The sequence below is a fragment of the Crinia signifera genome, chromosome 6 (genome assembly GCF_055691185.1).
Source record: "Crinia signifera chromosome 6, ASM5569118v1, whole genome shotgun sequence".
NCBI lineage: Eukaryota > Metazoa > Chordata > Amphibia > Anura > Myobatrachidae > Crinia > Crinia signifera.
This window is the reverse complement of record NC_139222.1, coordinates 14136335-14162707: the sequence shown is the minus strand read 5'-3', so window position 1 is coordinate 14162707 and position 26373 is coordinate 14136335. Positions and strand designations below refer to the sequence as shown.

Below are 26373 nucleotides of genomic sequence, written 5' to 3'. Positions count from 1 at the left end.
GGACATGGTATATATGTGATTATCCTGGGAATACAGAGGACAGGGACATCTCTCTGGGGTATCTCTGTTACTGGGCCCATCTGTAGGAGACACACAGTGACTGAGGACATGGTATACATGTGATTATCCTGGGAATACAGAGGGCGGGGACATCTCTCTGGGGTATATCTGCTACTGGGTCCATCTGTATGAGACACGCAGTGACTGAGGACATGGTATATATGTGATTATCCTGGGAATACAGAGGACTGGGACATCTCTCTGGGGTATTCCGGTTACTGGCCCCATCTGTAGGAGACACACAGTGACTGAGGACATGGTATATATGTGATTATCCTGGGAATACAGAGGACGGGGACATCTCTCTGGGGTATCTCTGTTACTGGCCCCATCTGTAGGAGACACACAGTGACTGAGGACATGGTATATATGTGATTATCCTGGTAATACAGAGGACGGGGACATCTCTCTGGGGTATCTCTGTTACTGGCCCCATCTGTAGGAGACACACAGTGACTGAGGACATGGTAAATATGTGATTATCCTGGGAATACAGAGGACGGGGACATCTCTCTGGGGTATTCCTGTTACTGGCCCCATCTGTAGGAGACACCCAGTGACTGCGGACATGGTATATATGTGATTATCCTGGGAATACAGAGGACGGGGACATCTCTCTGGGGTATCTCTGTTACTGGGCCCATCTGTAGGAGACACACAGTGACTGAGGACATGGTATATATGTGATTATCCTGGGAGTAGAGAGTACGGGGACATCTCCCTGGGGTATCTCTGTTACTGGGACCATCTGTATGAGACACACAGTGACTAAGGACATGGTATATATGTGATTATCCTGGGAATACAGAGGACGGGGACATCTCTCTGGGGTATTCCTGTTACTGGCCCCATCTGTAGGAGACATGCAGTGACTGAGGACATGGTATATATGTGATTATCCTGGGAATATAGAGGACGGGGACATCTCTCTGGGGTATCTCTGTTACTGGCCCCATCTGTAGGAGACACACAGTGACTGAGGACATGGTATATATGTGATTATCCTGGGAATATAGAGGACGGGGACATCTCTCTGGGGTATCACTGTTACTGCGCCCATCTGTAGGAGACACACAGTGACTGAGGACATGGTATATATGTGATTATCCTGGGAATATAGAGGACGGGGACATCTCTCTGGGGTATCTCTGTTACTGGCCCCATCTGTAGGAGACACACAGTGACTGAGGACATGGTATATATGTGATTATCCTAGGAATACAGAGGACAGGGAGAATTCTCTCTGGGGTATTCCTGTTACTGGCCCCATCTGTAGGAGACACCCAGTGACTGCGGACATGGTATATATGTGATTATCCTGGGAATATAGAGGACGGGTACATCTCTCTGGGGTATCTGTTACTGGGCCCATCTGCAGGTGACACACACTGACGGAATACATTGTATATATGTGATTATATAGGGGGCCCCCATACCTTCTTTCCCCTATATAATAAATGTCCTCTTACCCAGTGATGTGAGGGGCCGGTGATTCCCCATCATCACGTCCTTGTACAGACCCCTGTGTTCCTCTATATACTCCTCCTCCTGCATGGAGAGACAGACAGTGACACCTGACACACACAATGATACATACTATAGAAGAACCTCACAGGTTACCCGGACCCTCTCTAGTGTTTCATTATACTATGTGAATAAGAAGAGGTGATGACTACTACCACGGTGTATACAGCGCAAAGGACAGAATGCTGGAGGTATACAGGGCACTGGCCAGGTGTAAAATATAAAGCACAAACTATTATTAACAACTAGTAAAATAGAAATCCTGGGCAGGACATCACAGGCTGCTTCTCTTAAATTATGGTAATAACAGGACACCACAGCCTGCTCCCCCTGTATAATAGTAAATAACAGGACACCAAAGAGTGCTTCCCCTGTAAAATGGTAATAACAGGACCCCACCGACTGCATCCCCTGAATCAGGGTAATAACAGGACACCACAGGTTACTCCCCCTGTAAAATAATAAAAGAACACCACAGGCCCCTCCACATGTATAGTACAACGCCACATGCCACTCCACTGTGTAGTAGGACACCTGAGGATGCTCCCCCTGTAAAGTACAACACTGCAGACCACTCCTCCCTGTATAGTAGGACACCACAGGTCGCTCCCTCTATATAGTAGGACACAGTACAGGCTTCCATCCTGTATAGTAGGACACACCACAGATCGCTCCCCCTGTGTAGTAGCACACACCACAGGCTGCTCCCCCCTGTAAAGTAAGACAGAAAAGGCTGCTCCCCCTGTATAGAACACCTCTATGTAGGGCACACTACAGTCTTCTCACCATGTATAGTAGGACACACAACAGATTGCTCCCCCTATGTAGAAGGATATCAAAGGCTGCTCCCCCGTCTAGTAGGACATCACAGGCCGCGCCCCCTGTATAACAGGATGACACTGGCCACTCCCCCTGTACAGTAAGACAGTAAATACTGCTACTACACCTGTATAGTAGGCATCCACAGGCCATTTCCCCTGTACAGTAGGGAAACCACAGGTCACTCCCCTGTAAAGTAGGGACACCACAGGCCACTCCCACTGTATAGTAGGACACTGCACTCCACTCCCACTGTACAGTGTAGGACACATCACAGGCCGCTGCCCCGTAAAGTAGGATGTCACGGGCTGCTCCCCCTGTACAGTAGGGACACCATAGGCCGCTCCCCCTGTAAAGTAGGACACTGCACTCTACTCCCCCTGTACAGTAGGAACACCACAGGCCACTCCCCCCTATATAGTAGGGAGACTACAGGCCGCTTCCCCTGTACATTAGGACAGTACATGCTTCTCCACCTGTATAGTAGGGCACCTCAGGCTGCTCACTCTGTACAGTAAGACACCACAAGCCCCTCATCCTGTATATTAGGATGACTCATGCCGCTCACCCTGTATATTAGGACACCACAGCCTGCTCCCCCTGTATAGTAGGATACTACATATTGCTTCCGTTGTATAATAGACGCCATTACCTGCTGGTGCCGGACCGAGACTCGGAAGATATTTTATGGAAGAAAACTCCCTTCCTTTAGTGTGGAACGCATAGCCCGGAAGTTGGTTGGAACGCAGATCCCAGAAGTGGGGTGGAACGCACAGCCCGGAAGTGGGGTGGAACGCACAGGGCGCAAGTGGGGAATGATTGACTCTGGATTCGGGAACGCAAGTTGAATCCTCCTCAATGACCGGCCGGCGGCCACACTAACGATTCCCCCAGGCTCCTCCTTCTGTCACGCCCCCAAAACAGGGCGTGGCCTCTGATCTCTCACTATACTCTGACTGGCCAGCGCTGGTGGCGGCCTGGGTAGGAGCCGAGGTGATGGTGCACGTAGATGGGGTGTACAGGTGCCAGGATTCCTGTGTGGCGACATGGGGGCGGGGCTTTCTGTATGGCCGTGGCGACATGGGGGTGGGTCTTCCTGTGTGGTGACATGGGGGCGGGACTGCCTGTGTGGTGAGTGGTGTCACAGGGGCGGGTCTTCCTGTGTGGTGACATGGGGGCTGGGATGTCATCATGCTTGTTGCCTGCGTGTCTGTGCATCGATTTCAGGCATCTGTGAGTGTGCCTCATGTTCAATCATCTGTGCTATCTGTCCAGGCTTCTGTGCTTTGTGTCCTGTCTGTAGCTTGTGCCTGGTCGTCTGTGTCCAGGCATCTGAACATCACTTCTGGGCATCTGTTTGTCTTGTCTGGGCAACTCTGCATCATGTTCAGGCGCCTTGTGTCCGGGGGTCTGCGCATTGTGCCCGGGAATCTGCATCAAGGGTTGGAGCCTTGTGTCCTGGCGTCTGTGCCTTGTGTCCTGGCGTCATGTCTATTCCCTGTGTCCAGGCATGCAAACGTCACTTCCGAGCGTCTGTGCATCTCATCTGGGCGTCTCTGCGTCATGTTCGGACGCCTGTGCCTCGTGTCCATGTGTCTCTGAGCGTCTGTTTGTCATGCTTGGTGCCATGTCCATGCCTTGTGTCCGGGCGTCGTCTCTTGGAGTCTCTGCGTTGTGACCAGGAGTCTGTGCCTCGTGTTCAGGTGTCTGTGCCTCGTGTTCAGGTGTCTGTTCCTTGTGTTCAGCAGCTCTGCATCAAGCCCCGCCTTCTGTGCCTCATGTCCAGGTGTCGTATCTGTGGTCATGGCCGGGCATCTGTGCTTAGTGCCCGGGCATCTGTGCCTCATCTCCGGACGTCTGTGCATCGTGTCCAAGTATCATCTCTGCAACATGTCCTGACGTCTTTGCGATGTGTTTATGATTTGTGTCCTGGCGCCGTGTCTACGCCTTGTGCCCGGGTGTCTGTGCGTCGTGTCCGGCCATCTCTGGGCCATGTTCGGGCATCTTTGCCTTGAAGCCAGGCGTCATGTCTGTGCCTTTTGTCCGGGTATCTCTGCAACATGTCTGGACGTCTTTGCGATTTCTGTGCCTTGTGCCTGGATGTCTGCGCGGCCTGTCCGGCCATGTTTGGGCATCTTTGCTCCCACCCTATGGAATGCCCTTCCACGCACAATAAGACTCTCCACTAGCCTCCATACTTTCAAGCATTCCCTGAAAACTCACCTCAGATAAGCCTGTCATATATAAGTACCACACGCATAACCCTCTGAGGCACTTATGTATTATATAGCTTCCCTTCTGGACCTGCAAGCTATGCTATTACTGGTGCCTGTCCTTGTGTTTCCCTCGTATGTCCCTATAGATTGTAAACTTGCAGCAGGGCCCTCCTACCTCCAAGTCTGTCTGTTGTTACCCAGTTTGTTTTATCACTGTCGACAATTGTAAAGTGCAACGGAATCTGCTGCGCTATATAAGACACTGTAACAGAATCTGCTGCGCTATATAAGAACCTGTAACGGAATCTGCTGCGCTATATAAGACACTGTAACGGAATCTGCTGCGCTATATAAGACGCTGTAACGGAATCTGCTGCGCTATATAAGACGCTGTAACCGAATCTGCTGCGCTATATAAGACACTAACGTGATCTGCTGCGCTATATAAGACACTGTAACGGAATCTGCTGCGCTATATAAGACACTGTAACGGAATCTGCTGCGCTATATAAGACACTAACGGAATCTGCTGCGCTATATAAGAAACTGTAACGGAATCTGCTGCGCTATATAAGAAACTGTAACGGAATCTGCTGCGCTATATAAGACGCTGTAACGGAATCTGCTGCGCTACATTAGACGCTGTAACGGAATCTGCTGCGCTATATAAGACGCTGTAACGGAATCTGATGCCCTATATAAAACGCTGTAACGGAATCTGCCGCGCTATATAAGACACTGTAACGGAATCTGCTGCGCTATATAAGACACTGTAACGGAATCTTCTGCGCTATATAAGACACTGTAACGGAATCTGCTGCGCTATATAAGACGCTGTAAAGGAATCTGCTGCGCTATATAAGACGCTGTAACGGAATCTGCTGCGCTATATAAGAAACTGTAACGGAATCTGCTGCGCTATATAAGACGCTGTAACGGAATCTGCTGCGCTACATTAGACGCTGTAACGGAATCTGCTGCGCTATATAAGACGCTGTAACGGAATCTGATGCCCTATATAAAACGCTGTAACGGAATCTGCCGCGCTATATAAGACACTGTAACGGAATCTGCTGCGCTATATAAGATACTGTAACGGAATCTTCTGCGCTATATAAGACACTGTAACGGAATCTGCTGCGCTATATAAGAAACTAACGGAATCTGCTGCGCTTTATAAGACGCTGTAACGGAATCTGCTGCTCTATATAAGAAGCTGTAACGGAATCTGCTGCGCTATATAAGACGCTGTAACGGAATCTGCTGCGCTATATAAGACGCTGTAACGGAATCTGCTGCGCTATATAAGACACTGTAACGGAATCTGCTGCGCTATATAAGAAACTGTAACGGAATCTGCTGCGCTATATAAGACACTGTAACGGAATCTGCTGCGCTATATAAGACACTGTAACGGAATCTGCTGCGGTATATAAGACACTGTAACGGAATCTGCTGCGCTATATAAGACACTGTAACGGAATCTGCTGCGCTATATAAGAAACTGTAACGGAATCTGCTGCGCTATCTAAGACACTAACGGAATCTGCTGCGCTATATAAGACGCTGTAACGGAATCTGCTGCGCTATATAAGACGCTGTAACGGAATCTGCTGCGCTATATAAGACGCTGTAACGGAATCTGCTGCGCTATATAAGAAGCTGTAACGGAATCTGCTGCGCTATATAAGACACTGTAACGGAATCTGCTGCGCTATATAAGACACTGTAACGGAATCTGCTGCGGTATATAAGACACTGTAACGGAATCTGCTGCGCTATATAAGACACTAACGGAATCTGCTGCGCTATATAAGACACTAACGGAATCTGCTGCGATATATAAGACACTAACGGAATCTGCTGCGCTATATAAGACACTGTAACGGAATCTGCTGCGCTATATAAGACACTGTAACAGAATCTGCTGCTCTATATAAGACACTGTAACGGAATCTGCTGCGCTATATAAGAAACTGTAACGGAATCTGCTGCGCTATATAAGACACTGTAACGGAATCTGCTGCGCTATATAAGACACTGTAACGGAATCTGCTGTGCTATATAAGACGCTGTAACGGAATCTGCTGCGCTATATAAGACACTAACAGAATCTGCTGCGCTATATAAGACGCTGTAATGGAATCTGCTGCGCTATATAAGAAACTGTAAATAAATAAACACTGAAATGACCTCAATGGGAACTAGAGAAGCGTACCAAACTCACAACTGGAGTGTGTGAGGACGTGTGAATAAAGGTATCTTGTAAAGGGTCACCTCACGTGGAAGTTGTATTGTCATATGGATGTGTACCATACTCTCAATGAAACTAGATGTAGTGACTCCTATTAAGGTTTCTTTGTCAATGTTCATCCACTTCCTGAGCTAGGAATAGGCCCATGGAAATTTCCCGTACACAGAAAAAGTGAAAATATGATAGGTGAGATTCTGGTATTAGGTAAGAATTCAGTGTTCCCCTAAGGACCATCAGAGAATACCGAACTCACAATAAGGTATGCACCACTGTATGTAAAGGTATCTTTAATGTTATCACCACATGTGGACCAAGTCTCCTCCAATCAACCTAAACTTACAGTGCAACAGACAGTGGGACACCTATAGCGGCTTTCCTAAAATGGTCCCACAGCTTCTCCGTATAAGCTCCACTCATGGGCAGAGTGAAGGCACAAAAAAAAAGATGGAACCAATTTAATAAAAAAGTAACTTTAATAAAAGAAAAAAACTATAAAATCCAAAGAACATGCTGTACCTGAGATGCGGCCTAACTGGCCAGAGGTCCGGTTTCCAATGCGTTTCAACAGACCCTGCTGTCTTTTTCAAGGCTACAGTGAAAGGCACTGTAGCTGAATTTATACCATGCTAGGCGGAGTATTTCCAGATCAACGAGGTTCACTTCTGGTGATCGCGCAATGGGGTTATTTCTACCTCTTAATTTAATCAAATATAAATGGGCACAACTCCCCAATGTCAGGGGCCCTCCACTTGATGTGGAGGCAATTTGGGTGCCCTACTAGTGGGCTTTTTTAAGAGCGGTCCATGGATGTCGACTTCCAGCGCGTGGAACGCACGGAAGTCAGCTAGTCCCAATGCACGGAACGCAGATGTCGGACTTTGCCTAATCAATGCACTCTGTGATTTGACTATGAGGATCATTATTTCCGGAGTGTGAAACACACGGAAGTCAGGCGGTGCCGGTTGGTGGAACGCAAAAGTAGAAGAGGCTTATACAACGATCATCCGTTGCTCTGGATATATCTCCACATTCCAGACTATGAATTTTACAAATAATAAATGTCAAACCAGGACTAGATTTTTGAGGATTATTAAATTAATCCAGAACTAGTCTGTTTTAATATTATAGTGTAATGCCACCATAGCCAAGAGGCGGGTCATAAAAAAGTGAGATTTTTAGTAGACTGCCATAAATACAATATCACACTATAGAATAGAAAACACAGCATTTTATGCACATAGTGACAGATTATGAATTATAATTGCCTAGAGAAAACATTTAAATTCAAATTTGTGGTTCGGACCATTAGGGACAAGTTAATACAAATCGTAGAGCCAACGCAATTTGGCTTTGGCCAATTGAACATCTCGATTTTTATGCCTCCAATTAGTTTTGACAATCTCTAGGCCACAAAAACCAGTAAGCGATTACTTGAACTGCTATGATGGTCCCTAAAGTGTAAGGAAAACGCATAGTCCGCAAAGCCTTTTTTAATATTCCTTAAATGCTCGGCTAAGCGTACTTTGAAGGTCCTAGTAGTCTTGCCGACATATTTTTTATCACAATTAAATCACGTCATTGGAATTACACGTAATGAAATGTTTATACTTGAATACATGGTTGTTAAGCGTGATTTCGGTGTATCTCCTGCAAGAAGCAGGGCACACTCTGCAATTACCACATCGGTAAAATCCCTTATTCGGAATCAAACCCACTAGTGTTTTATCTATGTAAGCACTAGAGACAAGTCTATCTTTAATGTTGGGGCACGTCGCTAAATAAATTTTGGTTTACCAGGGAGAATATCTACTAGAATGGGATCCTTTAAAAGTAAACCTCACTTTTTCTTAAAAATACATTCAATAGACTTATGATACCCAGTATACTGGGTGTTGAAGGCTAACCTCTGGGTATTAGCCGAGGGTCTCCCAGAAGGGTCCTTTTTTTGAAGCAGAGAGGGTCTTGGAATGATAGCGGTTTCCCTTAGTGCTTTATCAAGAAGTGTAGTTTTATACCCCTTATTCAGGAACTTAGTTTTTCATGGTGGTTATACTACCCTGAAAATTACCAGTATTAGAGCAGTGGCGTTTAAAACGCACAAATAGCCCTTTAGGGCTATTTGTTCGTCTTAAACGCCACTGCTAAGATGGTTGCTTTTTGGGTCAATGTAAGTATTTGAATCAGAGGGTTTAACATATATACCGTAGTTTCTAATTTGTCATTTTCAACATATAACCTCAAATGATCCTCTATTTTGCTGGTTTTAAAGGTTAAATTGATTTTAAATTCATTTGAATTTAGGTAATGACAACATTTTTGGAGAAGATTAACCTCACCCTTCCGAATAAAGAGTACATCATTGATGTAACGCCACCAGCGGACCAGGTTTGCACCCCAGATAAGCCCATTTCAGACCATCTCATCCTCCCATCTGGTCATGAAGATGTTGGCATAACTGGGAGCAAACTTGGTCCCCATTGCAGTCCCATTAATTATTTCACACCTTGTCCCCCCTTCCCCTTTCTTCCTTCTGTACCCCCTTTTATTTTAACAAAAAAACTTACAATAAAAATGTTGTTTAAATAAAAATTCTAATTAACGGTCCCAGGGCTATATTAGAGGCCTGGCATGTACCACACTGTAATGTAAAGAGGGGTTTAGACCATTAATGATGAGTGTTAGTCACCACAGTAGGTTGGTGGGGAAGTTCCCGGCTCTGGTTCTCTCCTCCAGCAGCATTGCAGATCCTGCTGTTAGTAGCACTGCTGGTTCCCAGCGTAAGGCCCGGTCATTATTCACCAATCGGGTCTTCAATGGGCGTGTCAGTGGGAGTTTCCCTGTTACCAGACGACACGGACGCCAGATAACTACCGTATCCCAGGTTGCCTAGTTCCACTTTCAGCAAGGCTGCAGCGGAACACCTGCATCCAATCACTAACTACCTGTACGCAGCTATAGCTCCTGTGATTGGAGAGTGTGTGTAAATATGTTTTTAGCAAACTTATTCATGCTGCATTCTTATTTTCAGTGGATACTATGTCCGTTAGATATTGCCTGGATAGAATCTCCGCCCGATCTGCTACCAGAAAAGCTGGCCTGCAATCTTCCAGCACCTGCACAGTGAATACAGGATTTGCAACCCTTTACTACTGCTAGCCTAAAGAGCTGACCTGCAATCTCTCAGCATCCGTACAGATATATCAGGCTTGCAATCCTCTGCCTTGTCAGAAGGGTTGTCCTGCAATCTCCCAACCTCTGCTCATCAGTATTATCGTACTGGTCCTTTAAGACTGCCTGCCAGCAACTTCCCTGCCCCTTAATAGCCTGCAGTTCTTCAGCTTCTGACATTCCACAGGTCAGTCTGGTCTTCCCGATTCCCTCACTCCTGTCATGTCCTAGTGACTCTAGTCAGATCAGTAACGGGGACCCGGGCAGAGGGCCGTGACATGCACGTTGGTTGCAGAGAAGTCCTCTGGTGAATACCTCCTGGCGTGTTAGACTCCGCGCCTCTGCCTTGGGCTGAGTCAACTACGTGTTACTGGTTCTGACAAACCCGAACTCCTGTATTCCTAAGCTCATCCAGGGCCAGATGTATCACGCTTCAATAAGTGATAAAATGGAGAGTGATAGACAGCCAGCCAATCAGCTCCTACCTGACATGTTACAGGCTGGGTTTGAAAACTTGACAGGTAGGAGCCGATTGGATGTTTGTCATGTTTGATACACCTGGCCCCCAGTCTTACAGCTAGGGTTGCCACCTTGCTCATCATCGATTCCTGGAGGTTCCCCTCTAGTAAGTATTGCGCGCGCTCCCGGAAAAAGTGGGTGTGGCCTCGTGAAACGGGTGTGTCCTACTTGTAAAAGTGGGCGTGGCCTCCACACTATCTAAGAATCTAAGGGGGTTATTCTGGTTAATTTGCAAGGCTGCGAATTCGCAGCCTTTGCTAGTCCACCAAACCCCGCCCGTCGAATGAATGCCCACCAGCGCCCGCCTCAAAGTGCGGGTTCACCCGCACAGGCTGCGAATGGATGTTTAGCATAAATATCCATTCGCATGCTGCGGGTAACCATCCACATCTTTCGATGGTTGGCGACCATCGAAAGATGTGGAAGGTGCATGCATATATTCACTTCCATATGGGTGCACGCTGGCACGGAAATGGGCGAGCAGCTGACATCCGGTGATGTCAGCTGCCCGCCCCCTGCATCACCACCTCATTACCATGAGAACGCCCAGCTTCCCCTATATAGAAGGACACACTACAGGCTGCTCCCCCTGTATAGCAGGACACACCACAGATTGCTCCCCCTGTATAGTAGGACACCACAGCCTGCTCCTCCTGTATAGTAGGGACACCACAGGCCCCTTTGTCTTCATAGTAGAACACTACATGCTGCTTTCTCTATATAACAGGACACCATAGGCTACTCACCCTGTATAGTACGACACCACTGGCTACTCCCCCTGTATAATAGGCACCATTTCCTGCTGTTGCCGGACAGAGATTATGGAAAAAAATTCCCTGAGTGTGAAATGCACAGCCGGGGAGTATATATAAGGCACATGGGGTGTATTACACAGTATATATAAGGTACAGTAGAGGGGGGGTGTCTTCCCAAATCCCTGCTCTCTGTCTGCTTTCACTTATCTACCCTCTCACCTCTGGTCCTCATGGCTGTTAATCTCTCAACTTCACTTTCTCCTACCACCCCCCCCTCCCATCCCTATCCTGACCCCTCGCCCCCGCTCCACCACCCTCCCAAGGACCCCCCCTCGTGCAATCCCAAAAACCTTATCCACATAAATACACAACCCCCCCCCCTCTTTCCTGTGCCATATGGAATGCCAGATCCATCTGCAACAAACTCCCTGCCATCCATGACCTATTCATCTCCAGCGCATTCCACCTCCTTGCTATCACTGAGACCTGGCTCTCCACCTCTGATTCTGTCTCTCCAGCTGCTCTCTCCCACGGTGGCCTCTCTTTCTCTCACACCCCCAGGCCTGACAGTCGCCAAGGTGGTGGCGTGGTTTTACTCCTCTCAGCCTCCTGCACCTACAGTATCATTCACCCTGAACCCTCTCTCCTCTTCTCCTCCTTTGAGTCTCACTCCATCCGTCTGTACTACCCCTACCACCTCCGTGTCGCTGCAATCTACCGCCCCCCTGGCCCTATCTCCCAATTTCTTGACAACTTCGCCGCCTGGCTTCCACACTTCCTCTCCTACCTTCTATCATTCTTGGTGACTTTAATATCCCCTTGGATAACCCCTCTGATCCTGGCACCTCCAAACTCCTCTTTGCTTCTCTCTTGGCCTCAGTGGACTACCTCTCCCACCCACATCCAAGGACACTCCCTCAATCTCATCTTCCCCCTGCTCTTGTTCCTTTACTGACTACACTCAGAGCCGGCCTTAGGCATAGGCCAACTAGGCAATTGCCTAGGGCATTTGGAATGCCTAGGGGCATCAGTAGCTTCTGCTGATTAAAATGATATGCAGCATGCCTATTTTGTGTGTGTGAGTGAGGCTGTTAGCGGCTGTGCGAGTCCTGTCTGTGGGTGGGTTGGTTGTGCAATAGTGTTCGGCATATGTGTAAGGGGCATTATGTGTGTCATGTATAAATGCATTAATAATGTGTGACATATGTGTAAGGGGCATTATGTGTGTCATGTATAAATGCATTAATAATGTGTGACATATGTGTAAGGGGCATAATGTGTGTCATGTGTATAAGGGCATTAATAATGTGTGACATATGTGTAAGGGGCATTATGTGTGTCATTATGTGTATGAAGGGCATTAATAAAGGGGCATTATGGTTATAAGGACATTAATAAGGTGTGTCATGTGTAAGGGGCATTACTGTGTGGTATTATCAGGGGTGCCGAGAAAAAGGGGTAGGGGGTACAAATTACCCAGGCCAAAGTCTGATGGAAGGGCCCAGTGGGGGCCCCGGGCCCCGTCCCCTTAAGTGACAGCAGCAGCTGCAGCTCTTCTCCTCTGCCCAGCACACCCTGCTTTATGCTGGGTTGCAGTGTGGCCATGGAGGTGCTTAAAATACAATATTTTCTCAGGATTTTTTTCTAATGGTATAATGTGAATAATATGAGTAGTAATGTACATAAGGTAAAGTGGTACTACTGTGTGATGTAACGTGAATAAGGGACACCATCGCATGATATAATGTGAATCAAGTTGCACTACTGTGTGGCATAATTTGAATTGGGGGTACTATTGTATGGCCATGCCCCTTCCCAGCAAGAACACACCCCTGTTTGGGCTCCGCACCGAATGGGTGTGCTGTTTCTATTTAAAATATTGCGGGTAGGAGCACCAAAATGATGACTGCTATGATGAGGGTTGATGATGCTGGGAAAGGGGAGCAGGGTCAGAGACGGAACTAGTGGCGGTGCTAGGGGGCAACAGTCAAAATCTTGCCTAGGGCGTAATTTAGGCTAGGGCCGGCTCTGACTACACTATCTCTGCTTTTCCTCTTTCTGGCCATCACCTTCTCCCTCACTGCTTCCCCTTCTCCCACCCCCCCTCCCAAGCACATTGTTTCACGGCATAACATCAACACACTTGATATTGCTGCCTTCTCAGACACGCTGTGTCCTCTTCTTGCCCCAATCGCCGCCATGTCATGCCCGAACCTCGCCGCTTCCCTCTATAATGACACCCTATCTTCGGCTTTGGACTCTGCATGCCCTCCCCCCTCTATCACCCTTCGATGCTCCAACCCCCAACCGTGGCACTCGCCTATCACCCGATTCCTTAAAAAGTGCTCTCGCACTGCTGAGCGCTTCTGGAAGAAATCACGCTCCCTTGCGGATTATCTCCATTTCAAATTCATTCTTTCCTCCTTCAGCTCTGCCCTTACTCTGGCCAAGGAAACCTACTTTAAGTCCCTCATCCTTTCCCAATCATCCAACCCCCGCAGGCTCTTCGCCACCTTCAACTTCTTGCTCTCCCCCCCTCCTCCAGCTCTTCCGTCCTCCATTGTAGCCACTGATTTTGCTACCTACTTTTCAACCAAAATCTCCTCTCTCAGGACTGCCATTACTGCTGCCATGACCTCACCCTCTCCCTCCTCCATCTCCACTCTCCCACCCCTGTCCTCATTTTACCCCACCACTGCCACTGAAGTCCACTCTATCCTTCAATCCGCTTCTCCCTCCATCTGCCCACTCGATCCTATCCCCTCCAATATTATCCGTCATCTCAGTCCGTCGGTCTGCTCTCACCTGGCTCACCTCTTTAATCTTTCCCTATCCTCTGGGATCTTCCCCTCCTCCTTCAAACACGCTCTTGTCTCCCCAATTCTCAAAAAAACTAATCTGGACCCCAACTCTCCATCCAACTACAGGCCCATCTCCCTCCTCCCTTTTGCCTCTAAGCTCCTAGAACGTCTGGCATATAATCGTCTCCTAAGCCACCTTACTGCTAACTCCATTCTAGACCCCCTCCAATCCGAGTTCCGCCCTTTACATTCCACTGAAACTGCCCTGACCAAAGTCACTAACGATCTACTATCGGCTTAATCCAAAGGCCTCTTCTCTATCCTCATCCAGCTTGATCTGTCGGCTGCCTTTGACACTGTTGACCACCCCTCTCCTGCTCAACACCCTCCGCTCCTTTGGCATCACTGGCACGTGTTCTCCTGGTTTACCTAATACCTCTCCGATCCACCTTCTCCGTCTCCACTCCGAGCTCCTACTCTCCTACTATTCCGCAGCCAGTCGGTGTTCCCCAAGGGTCAGTCCTTGGCCCTCTCCTCTTCTCTCTCTACACTACCTCTCTGGGCACCCTATATGCTAATGATACCCTTATCTATCTCTCCTCCCCCCGGCCTATCCCCATCACTCCTGTCCAAGGTCTCCGAATGCCTCACAGCCATCTCAGCCTGGATGACCCAATGCTTCCTGAAACTAAACATGGCTAAAACGGAACTTCTAATCTTCCATCCCCCCTTCTCCCACTATCTCCTCTCCTACTACCCCGCAGCCAGTCGGTGTTCCCCAAGGGTCAGTCCTTGGCCCTCTTCTCCCTCTAAACCACCTCTCTGGGCACCCTCATCAGCTCCTACGGCTTCCATTACCACCTATATGCTGATGATACCCTAATCTATCTCTCCTCTCCGACCTATCCCCATCACTCCTGTCCAAGGTCTCCGAATGCCTCACGGCCATCTCAGCCTGGATGACCCAACGCTTCCTGAAACTAAACATGGCTAAAACTGAACTTCTAATCTTCCATCCCCCGAACATCCCCTCTTCTCCCACTATCTCCATCAGCATTGGTGAAACCGAGATCACCTCCACCGACCAAACACGCTGCCTCTGTGTCATCATTGACTCCTCCCTCTCACCCCCCACAGTCTTGCCGCTTTCACCTACGCAACATCTCACGCATCAGACCATTCCTCTCCTCTGACGCGACCAAAATTCTCATTCACTCTCTTGTCATCTCCCGCCTTGACTACTGCAACATCCTTCTCTCTGGGCTACCTCTCGCCCCTCTCCAATCCATTCTTAACGCTGCTGCTAGGCTCATCTTCCTCTCCTGACGCTCTACCTCCGCCTCCCCCCTCTGTCTATCTCTTCACTGGCTCCCCATTCCTTTCCGAGTTCTCTTTAAACTCCTCACCACCACCTACAAGGCTCTCTCCTCCTCCACCACTCCTTACCTCTCTTCACTGATCTCTACCCATACTCCCTCCCGTCCTCTTCGCTCCGCCGCCAACTGACCTCTCACCTAATCACCTCCTCCCACTTCCATGTCCAAGACTTCTCTCATGCTGCCCCCCCTGCACTGGAACAACCTCCCTCCACCCATCAGGCTATCTGATTCCCTTACCTCTGTTAAAGTCGAGTTGCACACACGCCATTTTAGGATAGTATGGCCGCCATTTTGGTTCGCAGAGTTGCGCAAATAAAGTATACATACCCGAGTCTGTGTGACAAAGTGGACCAGAAGCGCAGCCATACTATTACACATAAATTCATAATACCATACTTACACCAAATAAAATATAGTTAATTAAAGGTTTAGAGCACTACACATAGTTTAATCAGCATTACATACTTCTGTCTGTATAATGTTTGGTACCGTTATGTTCCGTTTCCCATGCTCAGTAGTCCGGTCATTGCGAATAATTCGCAATTCATACGGTCCGATAATTACGGACAAAATCCATATTCCAAGGACTATTTCTGTTAAAATGTGTGTGACAAAAGAATCTAGTTATAACCGGTTCTGGCTGCTATTTACGACCCCTGACGACGATGCCAACACACAAAGGACTCCAAAGTTCACTCCCCCCTGCACCTATCCAAACCAGGTGTAATACTTTGCCCCAATCACTGAGGACTGGAAATTCGAACCCTGACCAATAGGAATGGCCTTTGACCTCCCCCTTCTGACCCTATAAGAAAGCTGACCCTGGGCGGCCTCGGGCACTGCTTCTATCCCTTACCATTGACCGGGCTATAGTTCAATCTGAATATAGCGAGCTCCGACCGGACTGCGCTGCGCATATTTGAGACGGTAAACGGTTGCATTCCCTGTACTTACTTTTATTGTATTGTTGGCTGATTGTATCCTGTGCCTGTTTTCTTTCCCTAGTAGAGTTTGATTTGTATATTCATTGTTAGACAATTGTATCACGTGTTACCCTGTGTTTTCTTATTTCTGTAATCCCCTTTTGTCCATTAGGGACTAAATACACTATTTACGGAGAATCTATCTCCTCACTTGTTATTCCGTGGTCTTGTCTATTATTCGCATCTAGCGATAAGGTGTATTACGGACATTGTCCTTAAAGTGTATTCGCAGATTAGAGACTAAGTACTGCGAAGGGATCTCCTATTACTGCATTGATTCAAGCGTGTACAAATACACGGTAAAGGTACGCTACGCTGCGCTACGTTTTGTTCGCATGTAGCTAGGAATAAAGGGTACACAGGTTACGGACAAAGTACGTAACCTACGCTTTTCACTTATTGTTCTTTGAACATATATATATCGGTATTGATACCTCCTTCAAGCGTTCCCTCAAAACCCACTTCTTCCGATAAGCCTATACCTCCTCCTCCTAACCTCTTCCGCTCCTCCTATCCTGCCTACCCTACCCCTCCATCTGTTCTCATCCGTTCCTACTTATCCTATTGTTTTTCGTTCGTCCACCCACCTTCTTTTAGTCTGTTAACTCTTATGAGTAGGGCCCTCCTTCCTCACCCTACCTCTTTACCTCACCTGTGCTCCTGTCCTGTTCTTCCCTTCCTCTACTTCATCTTGTCTCCTCGACAATTTCGACACCTACTTCAGAACTGATGCTGATTTTAGTTCTACCAGCTATACCCCTATTTATGCTGTATTTTATAAACACACCCTGTACGTTACCTTGTCATTTGTTTGCTATGTACGGCGCTGAGGACACCTTGTGGCGCCTTATAAATAAACGTACTACTACTATAGAAGTGACAGCAATGTAGTGCTGGTCACACAGCTGCTGCTGCAGTACTGACACCTGGATTCTGTGAGCCTGCCGGCAACAGCTCGGGCTATTGGGTGTCAATAGCACTCACCCTGTTTCTTCCATGGCTTCATGTTCGGGTGTAGCGGGTGAGACGGGCGCGCAGGAACCAGAGGTGTCACATAAACAGCAGTGACGTGTGTACGGTGAGCGGGAAGGCTGAGGCTCATACTGCACCGGGAGCGAAGCGGGAGGTAACGGCGGCCGGCGTAGGACACGCCTCATGGGGTGGAATGCAATGCCAGAGGAGGCGGAAGTTGAAGCCACATAAGTGGAGCGCACAGCCATCTGTAAACATGGGCGCTTAACCCTGTATGCGCTGCGGCAGCACAAAGGCACGGGAGAGAAATAGTGAATGGAGGCTTTTTCAAACACCCAAATTCCGGGAGAATCCCGGAATCTGAAAAAGCCTCCTTGAGGATTGCCACCAGATCCGGGACATTCCCAGAAATCCGGGAAAGGTGGCAACCCTACTTACAGCCCATATCTTGCTTAACTTGGCCACATATTCTATTATCTGCCCTCTTATTACAGGCTTAGAAGCTGCCCAAAACACATTGGCATCCCCTACATGTCCTATATTAGGAATGGGGAACCTTTGAGCCTCCAGCTGTTGATAAACTACATATCCCAGCATGCCCTGCTACAGTTTTGCTGTTTGGCCATGTTAAAACTGTAGCAGGGCATGCTGGGATGTGTAGTTCAACAACAGCTGGAGGGCCAAAGGTTCCGCATCCCTGTCCTATATTGTCATCAACAATAAGTCTCATTGTTAGCACAACATATATCATCTGAGATCTCCGCAGTTACAGCTGCAGGGACAAAACACGGATCTCTACCCATCATGCAACCTGCTCTAGCTAGGACACAAAATGGCTGCTGCACCAGACACATCCCTGCCTATGTGTGGACAAAAGGGAGGGGCTTATACTCTCTAGGCCTAGGGCCTTCTGCACTGCGTTCGGCTGTATAGCCCTCCCCCATGATTTAGTACAGTGCAGAAAGGGAACATAAGCATGGAGATACATAGGAGCTGTATGACCGCATATTACTGCTGTATCAGTGAGAACTTGCAGACATAGAGGATGCTGGGCTGGAAGCTTACATGGTCTGGTGGAAATATGAGGACACTGACATTTGCTGGACACGGACAGATCGGTAGTGACAAGAGCTGACAATCACTGGGCTGTGTATTACTTCTGCAATGTCCACACAATATAATGACATTTATTATAAAGAAAACACCATAAGTTTGCTTATTTCTCCTAAAAAATAAACATATATTCTCCACAAAATCACTTCAATGTCAAGACAGAGAAAAGAAAGTGAATGTTTTATTGTTTGTCCCCACCAGGAAGAAATACTTCCCATAATCCACCTTTCCAGAGCTGGATTCTACCCATACAGTTCCAGAATGTCTGTATAAATGGTCCTGCATGTTCTCTGTTATGTGTGTGACTGACATGGATAACATGTAGACACTTCTGTAACACTATGGTCTGTTAGTAATGTGGTGAGTGGGGCAGAGATCTACTGGAAAATATAAATATTATTACTTAAAATGTTCCTGGATTTTTGTTACAACCCTGTTGTGTAACAGCTCATAGTAATGTTTTATTCCTGTGTGAATTTTGATGGTTAACAAGGTCTGATAAGTATGTAAAACATTTCTCACACTCAGAGCATACAGGTACATACGGCCTCTTACGGGTGTAAAATCTCTGATGTGTAACAAGATGTGATTTGCATGGAAATCATTTCCTACACTCAGCATGTATATGGCTTTTCACGTGTGACCTCTCTTCTCATGTTTTACAAGATTTGATTTGTCTCTAAAACATGTCCCACACTCAGAGCATAAAAATAGCCTCTCACCTGTGTGACATCTCTGATGTTTAACAAGCTGTGATTTGTATGTAAAATATTTCTCACAGTAAGTGCATGGAAACGGTTTCTCACTTGTGTGACTTCTCTGATGTGAAACAAGTTCTGCTTTGCATTTAAAACATTTCCCACACTCAGAGCATGGAAATGGTTTTTCACCTGTGTGAAGTCTTTGATGTGTTACAAGTTTTGATTTGTTCGAGAAACATTTCCCACACTCAGAGCATGGAAACGGTTTCTCACCTGTGTGAAGTCTTTGATGTGTTACAAGTTGTGATTTGTATTTAAAACATTTCTCACACTCAGAGCATGTAAATCGTTTCTCACCCGTGTGAAGTCTTTGATGTCTAAGAAGTTGTGATTTGTATGTAAAACATTTCTCACAGTCAGAGCATGGAAATGGTTTCTCACCAGTGTGAATTCCCTGGTGTTTAACAAGCTGTGATTTGTATGTAAAACATTTCCCACAATCAGAACATGGAAACGGTTTATCACCTGTGTGACGTCTCTGATGTGAAACAAGATCTGATTTGCATTTAAAAGATTTCCCACACTCAGAGCACGGAAATGGCCTCTCACCTGTGTGAGTTCTTTGATGTGAAACAAGATCTGATTTGCATTTAAAACTTTTCTCGCATTTAGAGCACGGAAATGGCCTTTCATCTATATGACTTCTTTGATGTTTACGAAGAACTGATGTCCGTGCAAAACATTTCCCACATTGAGAGCATGAAAATGGCCTCTCACCTGTGTGACTTCTGTAATGTGTAACAAGATATGCCCTACTTAAAAAAGATTTCCCACACTCTGAACATGGAAAAGGCCTCTCACCTGTGTGACTTCTAGAATGTGTAACAAGGTTTGCCCTAATTGAAAAACATTTCCCGCACTCTGAACATGGAAAAGGCCTCTCACCTGTGTGACTTCTATGATGTGTAACAAGATCTGATTTGCATTTAAAACATTTCCCACACTCAGAGCATGGAAATGGCCTCTCACCTGTGGGACTTCTCTGATGTGTAACAACATGTGGTTTAGATATTACACATTCCCCACCCTCAGAACAGGGACATTGTGTATCACGTGTATGATCTGCACGATGTGTGACAATAGCTGAGGTATTAGAAGAACAGACATCACGATTAGAGGGATCAGATGATATATAAGCACTGGGAGGTACTGGATGTATATTTGGGGTACTGGGGATGTCTCCTGGAGAGTCTTGTGTGATGTCATCCTCTAGTTTAGTATCAGCAGACAAGATGCGATCTTCCTCCAGGACATCCCTGCTTGTGTCTCCCCCTGCTGGAGATAATATAACTATTATTATTATGCCCAGGTCTTTATACAGTGTACACACATAACTCCACTCTATAGAGACTATATAGCAATTCCCATCACTCCCTGCCCCAGTGGTGCTAACACTCTGTATTCCCTGTGAGACATCATTGCTCACTCCTACATCACTGTGTCACTATGATGTCATCAATATGTCAGCCAATGACATTGCTGAACCACAATATCCATCCAGACTGCCCTCATACATAAAATACAGGAAACTTGTGGGGTGAATTACTGGATGGATATATACATAGATATATCACATAGGTAGTAGGAATAGCAGCCTCTATATGATCCTCTGATAGAACAGACCCACCAGACACGGCTACTAAATTAGGCCAATAAAACATTCTATAGAAGAAAGTACTAATCCTCAGTAAGTGCACTGAACTGCATCATCTGATTTATCTAAGTGTGCCTTTAATTCACAATAAGATACTTTTGTTTAGGACTGAATTCTATAAAAAAAAAAAAACCAGGTACTGCAATGGGCACAACATTCGCTCCAAGTTATGCTAATCAATTCATGGGCAAATGGATATTAGAACAAAACAGACAAACAACCTATTTGGATATAACCAGGTGTCCCACATAGATAATATTGTTATCATTCGGAACAGAGGGAAAGACCAATTAAAACAATTTTATGTATTTCTTAATTCTAATCAACAAAAACATTCTTGTCACTTTTGAGGCAAATTATGACACGACAACTTAAAAGATATCACTATTTAATAAGAGGAAGAAAAGATGATGCAGCTGGAATTACTTAAATCCAACAGATTCAGGAACATACATTCCAGGCACCAGCTGCCATCATTACAGCCAGATTAATGCGATCCCGAAGGGCCAAATCAAAAAGGCTCACATGTTTACCCATGAGTGTGGTATGACATCATTGCCTTTATATGCTACTTTCTACTTGTTAATGTGTGAGTCTGCCGTCTTCTGGGTGGAGCACATGACGTAACTACCATAACAATAACCTTTCTGGGCGTCACATCAGGTGTGTAATTGCGAGTATGGGCACACTATCCCAGGGGTTCTCAAACTCGGTCCACAGGGCCCCACATAGTTCACGTTTTCCAGCTCACCCGGCAGGTGTATTCATTACTTTTTGACAGATTTTCAAAGATCCAAAAATGGAGATAATGGTTTCCCTTGTGCGGGGTCCTTAGGGCAGAGTTTGAGAACCTGTGCACCACCCCCATCATCTGTGTGATAACTCAGGATCTACACTGAATTCCTATACTTCATATTAATAGACATTTGAGAGACAGTACTACATATTGTATCTTAAAATACGTTCATGGGGGGCGTGGCTTTGATGGCGATGGAGTAGCATATGCTGTGCTGAGCTCCTCCCCTAAATCCTTCATCTATCCTGGGTGGCGAAACCGCATATATTGACCTGTGATACGGTGGTGCACCCTCTGCCGTGTCTGCTGTGTGTCTCCATGCAGAAGGAGCTTGTCGCCGCCCCTTGGTTGGAGGTGGAGTGCGGCGCTGAGATTGGGCTGTGCCACATGCCCTGCCACCCTTCGCCCAGATCCCTGCACGCAGGAGGTAGCCGGGACGAGACGTCCTGCAGTGACAGGTACCGGGACCCTCCTTCTTCACTCCCCGCTGCTGAGGTGCAGCGCTATGCTGCTCCAGACCCCGGAAGTTCCCACCATTTTCCCCAGGTACTGCCAGCATGACCAGGGCCGGCTATTACTATAGACTTATACTCGGCTTCTGCTTCCTGACCACAGGTATAACTGCTCATATACCCAGTCTCTGATGCCTCACCTCCATTATCCCCCTTTAGCCCCTGGGGTGACACAGCTCTCCCACACGTCTGCTGGGATGGCTCTACCCTTCATCCTTCACTGTTCCACCAATGTGGATGTCAGCTTGTCTCTGGTTGTTAGTGCCATAATATTATTATTGTTACTCTTGATTATGTGCATCGCTGGGAAATAAGCCACCCAACTCCACATGATCTCTCCCTACATTATCTACTTAGGGCCTAGACCCCATTTATACCCGCTCTGTGCACGGCCCGCATGACCCTGATTCACTTCACTATACAGCAATTGCCTATCTGACCGGTCCCATATCCAGGCCTGCTTCTATTGGTACGGAGACCATATTCCCTGCTGGCAATAGCCTGTCTCTTACTAGTCATTATCATTTATTTTCTAGCTGACAACCAGGGTGAAGCACCATCAACATAATGCTGTGTATGCCAAAGCTGGAGACTTTTTCTAAGAGCTAGGGATGACCATCGACGATTTAAAATCATAGATGGTTTGTGGCCGATGCCGAATCCTTTTGCCATCAATGTGGGAGTAGCAGATCGTTTCCCTACATCGATGGCAAAGGAGAAACAATGTTTCCTTGTCTTGTTTTCCCTCAATGTGCCTGGATCACGGAGCGTAGCTCCGCCCCGACACCCAGAAGTCCCGCCTATGAGTTCTGAGTGGCCCACGGGCCATTCCGTCACATAATGGATAGCTAAAACTATCGATGGTTATCCATCAAATAGTTTGCCACTATTGACGGCTGGGTGCAGAATCGCCATCGATGGCAACCATCGATGGCATCTGCACCGATGGCCATCCCTACTAAGAACCCCCCTTCCCAGTCCAAATAGGGGAGTGATACTAAGGAACCTGCTCCCCCCTCACCTTCTGCCAATGCTATGCAAAAGGTCCTGGATGCACTGATGGCGAGTGAGACCAGGCTTGCTTATAAAATTTCCACAGGTACAGTTGGACCTCTCCATCTTCCATCAGGATCTGCAGTAGGTCTGTGGATGGGTATGGGAAGTCGAAACTCGGGTATCTACAATGGAATACACACTCACCCCACTGGAACATCGCACGGCTACTATGGAATCTCAAGTGACTGAAGTTTAGAGGAAACTTATAGACATGGAAGGCTGTCTACGTCGTAACAATGTCAGAAGATGGTGTCTCCCCTGAACAGTTCCTGGAGAAATGGCTTTGATGAATCTTTTGGCCTAGATGACTTCTCACACTTTGCAGTGGAATGAGCGCACCGTGTACCTATGCGACCACTCTTCCCACGCTCTCCGCCGCGCATGTTCTTAGCTAAGTTCCTTCACTACCAAGACACAGATGCAGTACTTCACCTGGCTTGTACCAATGGTCCCTTGAAATGGAAAGGATCTAATATCTCTGTTTTTCCGGACTTCCCCATTGGTGTACAGAAAACGAGATTTATGTCTTACCTGGTAAATCTCTTTCTTCGAGGACGTCAGGGGCCACAGGCTTTGACAATAGGTAGTGGGAGTGGGAGAGAGCACCAGATAATTGATAAAAATGGAGCCAAGATAGTCACTGAATTTTCCCAAGGATTACAGTCTCAGTGTCCGTTCCTATAAGCGCTTCCTGGTATTGTCCCGAATAATTTTTTGCCGATGGTGGTTGAACAGTTAGGAGTGATGTTATCCTCCAGCCCAGGGAGCACCATATGGTGTAGGGCTCGACCTGGTTAGTTGTTGATGCAATGTCCTGGTTAGGTACGGCTGCTGGGATTTGCTCTGGAAGCTGGTCCGGTCACAATGGGAAGGCTGGATCTGGGTTCCAATAGTGGGTGTCTAGGCTCCACCAGACAGACGCGTTTCGCTATTAGAGCTTTTTCATCACCTTGAAAACTATCTAAGAGTGAAACGCGTCGGTGTGGTGGAGCCTAGACACTCACTATTGGAACCCAGACCCAGCCTTCAGAGCAAATTCCAGCAGCCGTACCTAACCAGGACATTGCATCAACAACTAACCAGGTCAAGCCCTACACCATCTGGTGCTCCCTGGACTGGAGGATAACATCACTCCTAACTGTTCAACCACCATCGGCAAAAATCATTTGGGACAATACCAGGAAGCGCTTATAGGAACGGACACTGAGACTGTAATCCTTAGGAAAATTGGGTGACTATCTTGGCTCCATTTTTATCAATTATCAATTTCAGTACCAGCCATTCTATGTCTATAGGATTTATTTTAAAGTGTATTTTTAATAAATGTATTTTTTATCTTGACCTTTTGCATGTCAGTAGGTGAAAGCGCGGTTTCACACCCCCTTCTTTCCATTTTATCAAGCCAAGGCAGGAGACAAGAGAGAAGGAAGAGCAGCACCACACAGAAACACATTCTTAACGCATGTTAGTACCTTCAACCGAGGAACACTATAACATAATCGTAACTTAACCGTAACGGAAGTAAAGCAGGCGCGGCAGGGAGGGATCCCTGTGGCCCCTGACGTCCTCGAAGAAAGAGATTTAACAGGTAAGACATAAATCTCGTTTTCTACTTCAGGAGACGTCAGGGGCCACAGGCTTTGACAATGGGATGTCCTAAAGCAGCCTCCTATGGGTGGGGACGCGCCTGTGCCGTAGCCAACACACTATGGCTGAAGGCAGAGTCCTGGGAGACAAAAATGTCAAAAGCACAAAAACGCAAGACAGTATTGGCGGACGACCAAGTCGCTTCCCTGCAAATTTGCTCAACCGACCTAACAGAATGTGCCCGAATCCTCCGCCAGAACCGCGAGGGAGGCGCCCAAATATGCCTGCCAGAGCGAATCCAGTGGGCAGTAGTTTGCGTAGAGGCAGGTCACCCTCTCATCTGAAAACCATATAGTACAAAGAAAGAGTGAGAGTCTGACTAGTGCAACGGCCTAGAACGGCACACAAAGATGCGCCACGGCCAGACAACGTCCAAGGAGGACCAAGCTGTAGTAACAACAGACTGTCTAAATGCCAGAACAATAATATCCTGGTTGACATGAAAGCTGGACACCACCTAAGGTAGGTGAGAAGGGACGGTACAAAGAACCGCCCGGTTAGAACAAAAGACCAAAAGAAAAGGACTTACAGGACAGAGCTGACAGGTCAGAGACTCCGAGACTCCCCTGGCCAAAGCTATCGCCAACAAGAAAACGATCTTCCAGGCGAGGCAACACAGGTCCACCGACCGCAAGGGCACAAAGGTGGGCCCTGAAGCTGACAAGATTAGAGAGATCCCACGGGACAACCGGGGTAACAAAGGGAGGCTGGATATGCAAGACACCCTGCAGGAATGTGCAGACATCAACAAGATGTTCAAGGCCGAAATCTGAACCTTTAAAGATGATAAACGCAACTTAGCCACCAGACCCTTCTGCAAGAAGGACAGAACCCTAGCCAGGCAGTAAGTTACGGAATCTGAAGCATAGAGTTCGCACCAGGAAAAGTAAGCCCTCCATATGCGATGGTACACCCCCGTCTAGGAAGGTTTCCTCGACTTGGGCATGGTAGAGGTCACTCTTGAGTGAAACCCACTGGGTCTTAACCGGGAGGTCTCAACAGCCACCCCTTCAAAGCCAGGTGCCTCAAAGCCGAGAGAGAGAGGCGGACCCTGAGAGAGCAAGCCTGTGCACAGGGGTAAGCGAATAAGAGGGGCTACTGACAGGGACTGCACATCCGAAAACCAGATCGGTCTTGGCCAAGGTGAAGCAACCAGAATCAACGTGCCGCCCTCAGCTTGCGAGTCATTCGCAAGAGGAAAAGTGGCAGAAAGGCGCCATCAGTGTGGACGGCCACGGAGCGGACAGGACGTCTACCAGGTAAGCCCCCCCTCGGAGTCGCAAGACCTGGACCTCCACAGAGGTTGTTTGTGGGTATGGCGAGAGGCCATCAAGGCCACCTCGGTTGGGCCCCACCGTTGTACCAGCATCTGAAACACCTCCCA

The 26373-nt window shown here is 47.3% G+C and overlaps 1 protein-coding gene across 4 annotated transcripts in view; it reads right to left on the bottom strand.

The window, feature by feature from the left end:
* The window catches only part of LOC146010003 (uncharacterized), a 65005-nt gene that overhangs the window by 12143 nt on the left and 26489 nt on the right, over positions 1–26373 (bottom strand). The window contains exons 1-2 of one of the 4 annotated variants that reach the window (XM_083150749.1): positions 3056–3449; positions 1530–1608 (exon numbers count right to left, since the gene is read on the bottom strand). The exons of 2 other annotated variants lie outside the window; for them this stretch is intronic. In XM_083150749.1, coding sequence (XP_083006875.1) covers positions 1530–1563 — 34 coding nt within the window. In that variant the 5' untranslated portion in view covers positions 1564–1608; positions 3056–3449. Of the gene's footprint in view, positions 1–1529; positions 1613–3055; positions 3450–26373 lie in introns of those variants that run through there. One more of the 4 variants, XM_083150750.1, reaches the window with a different exon arrangement.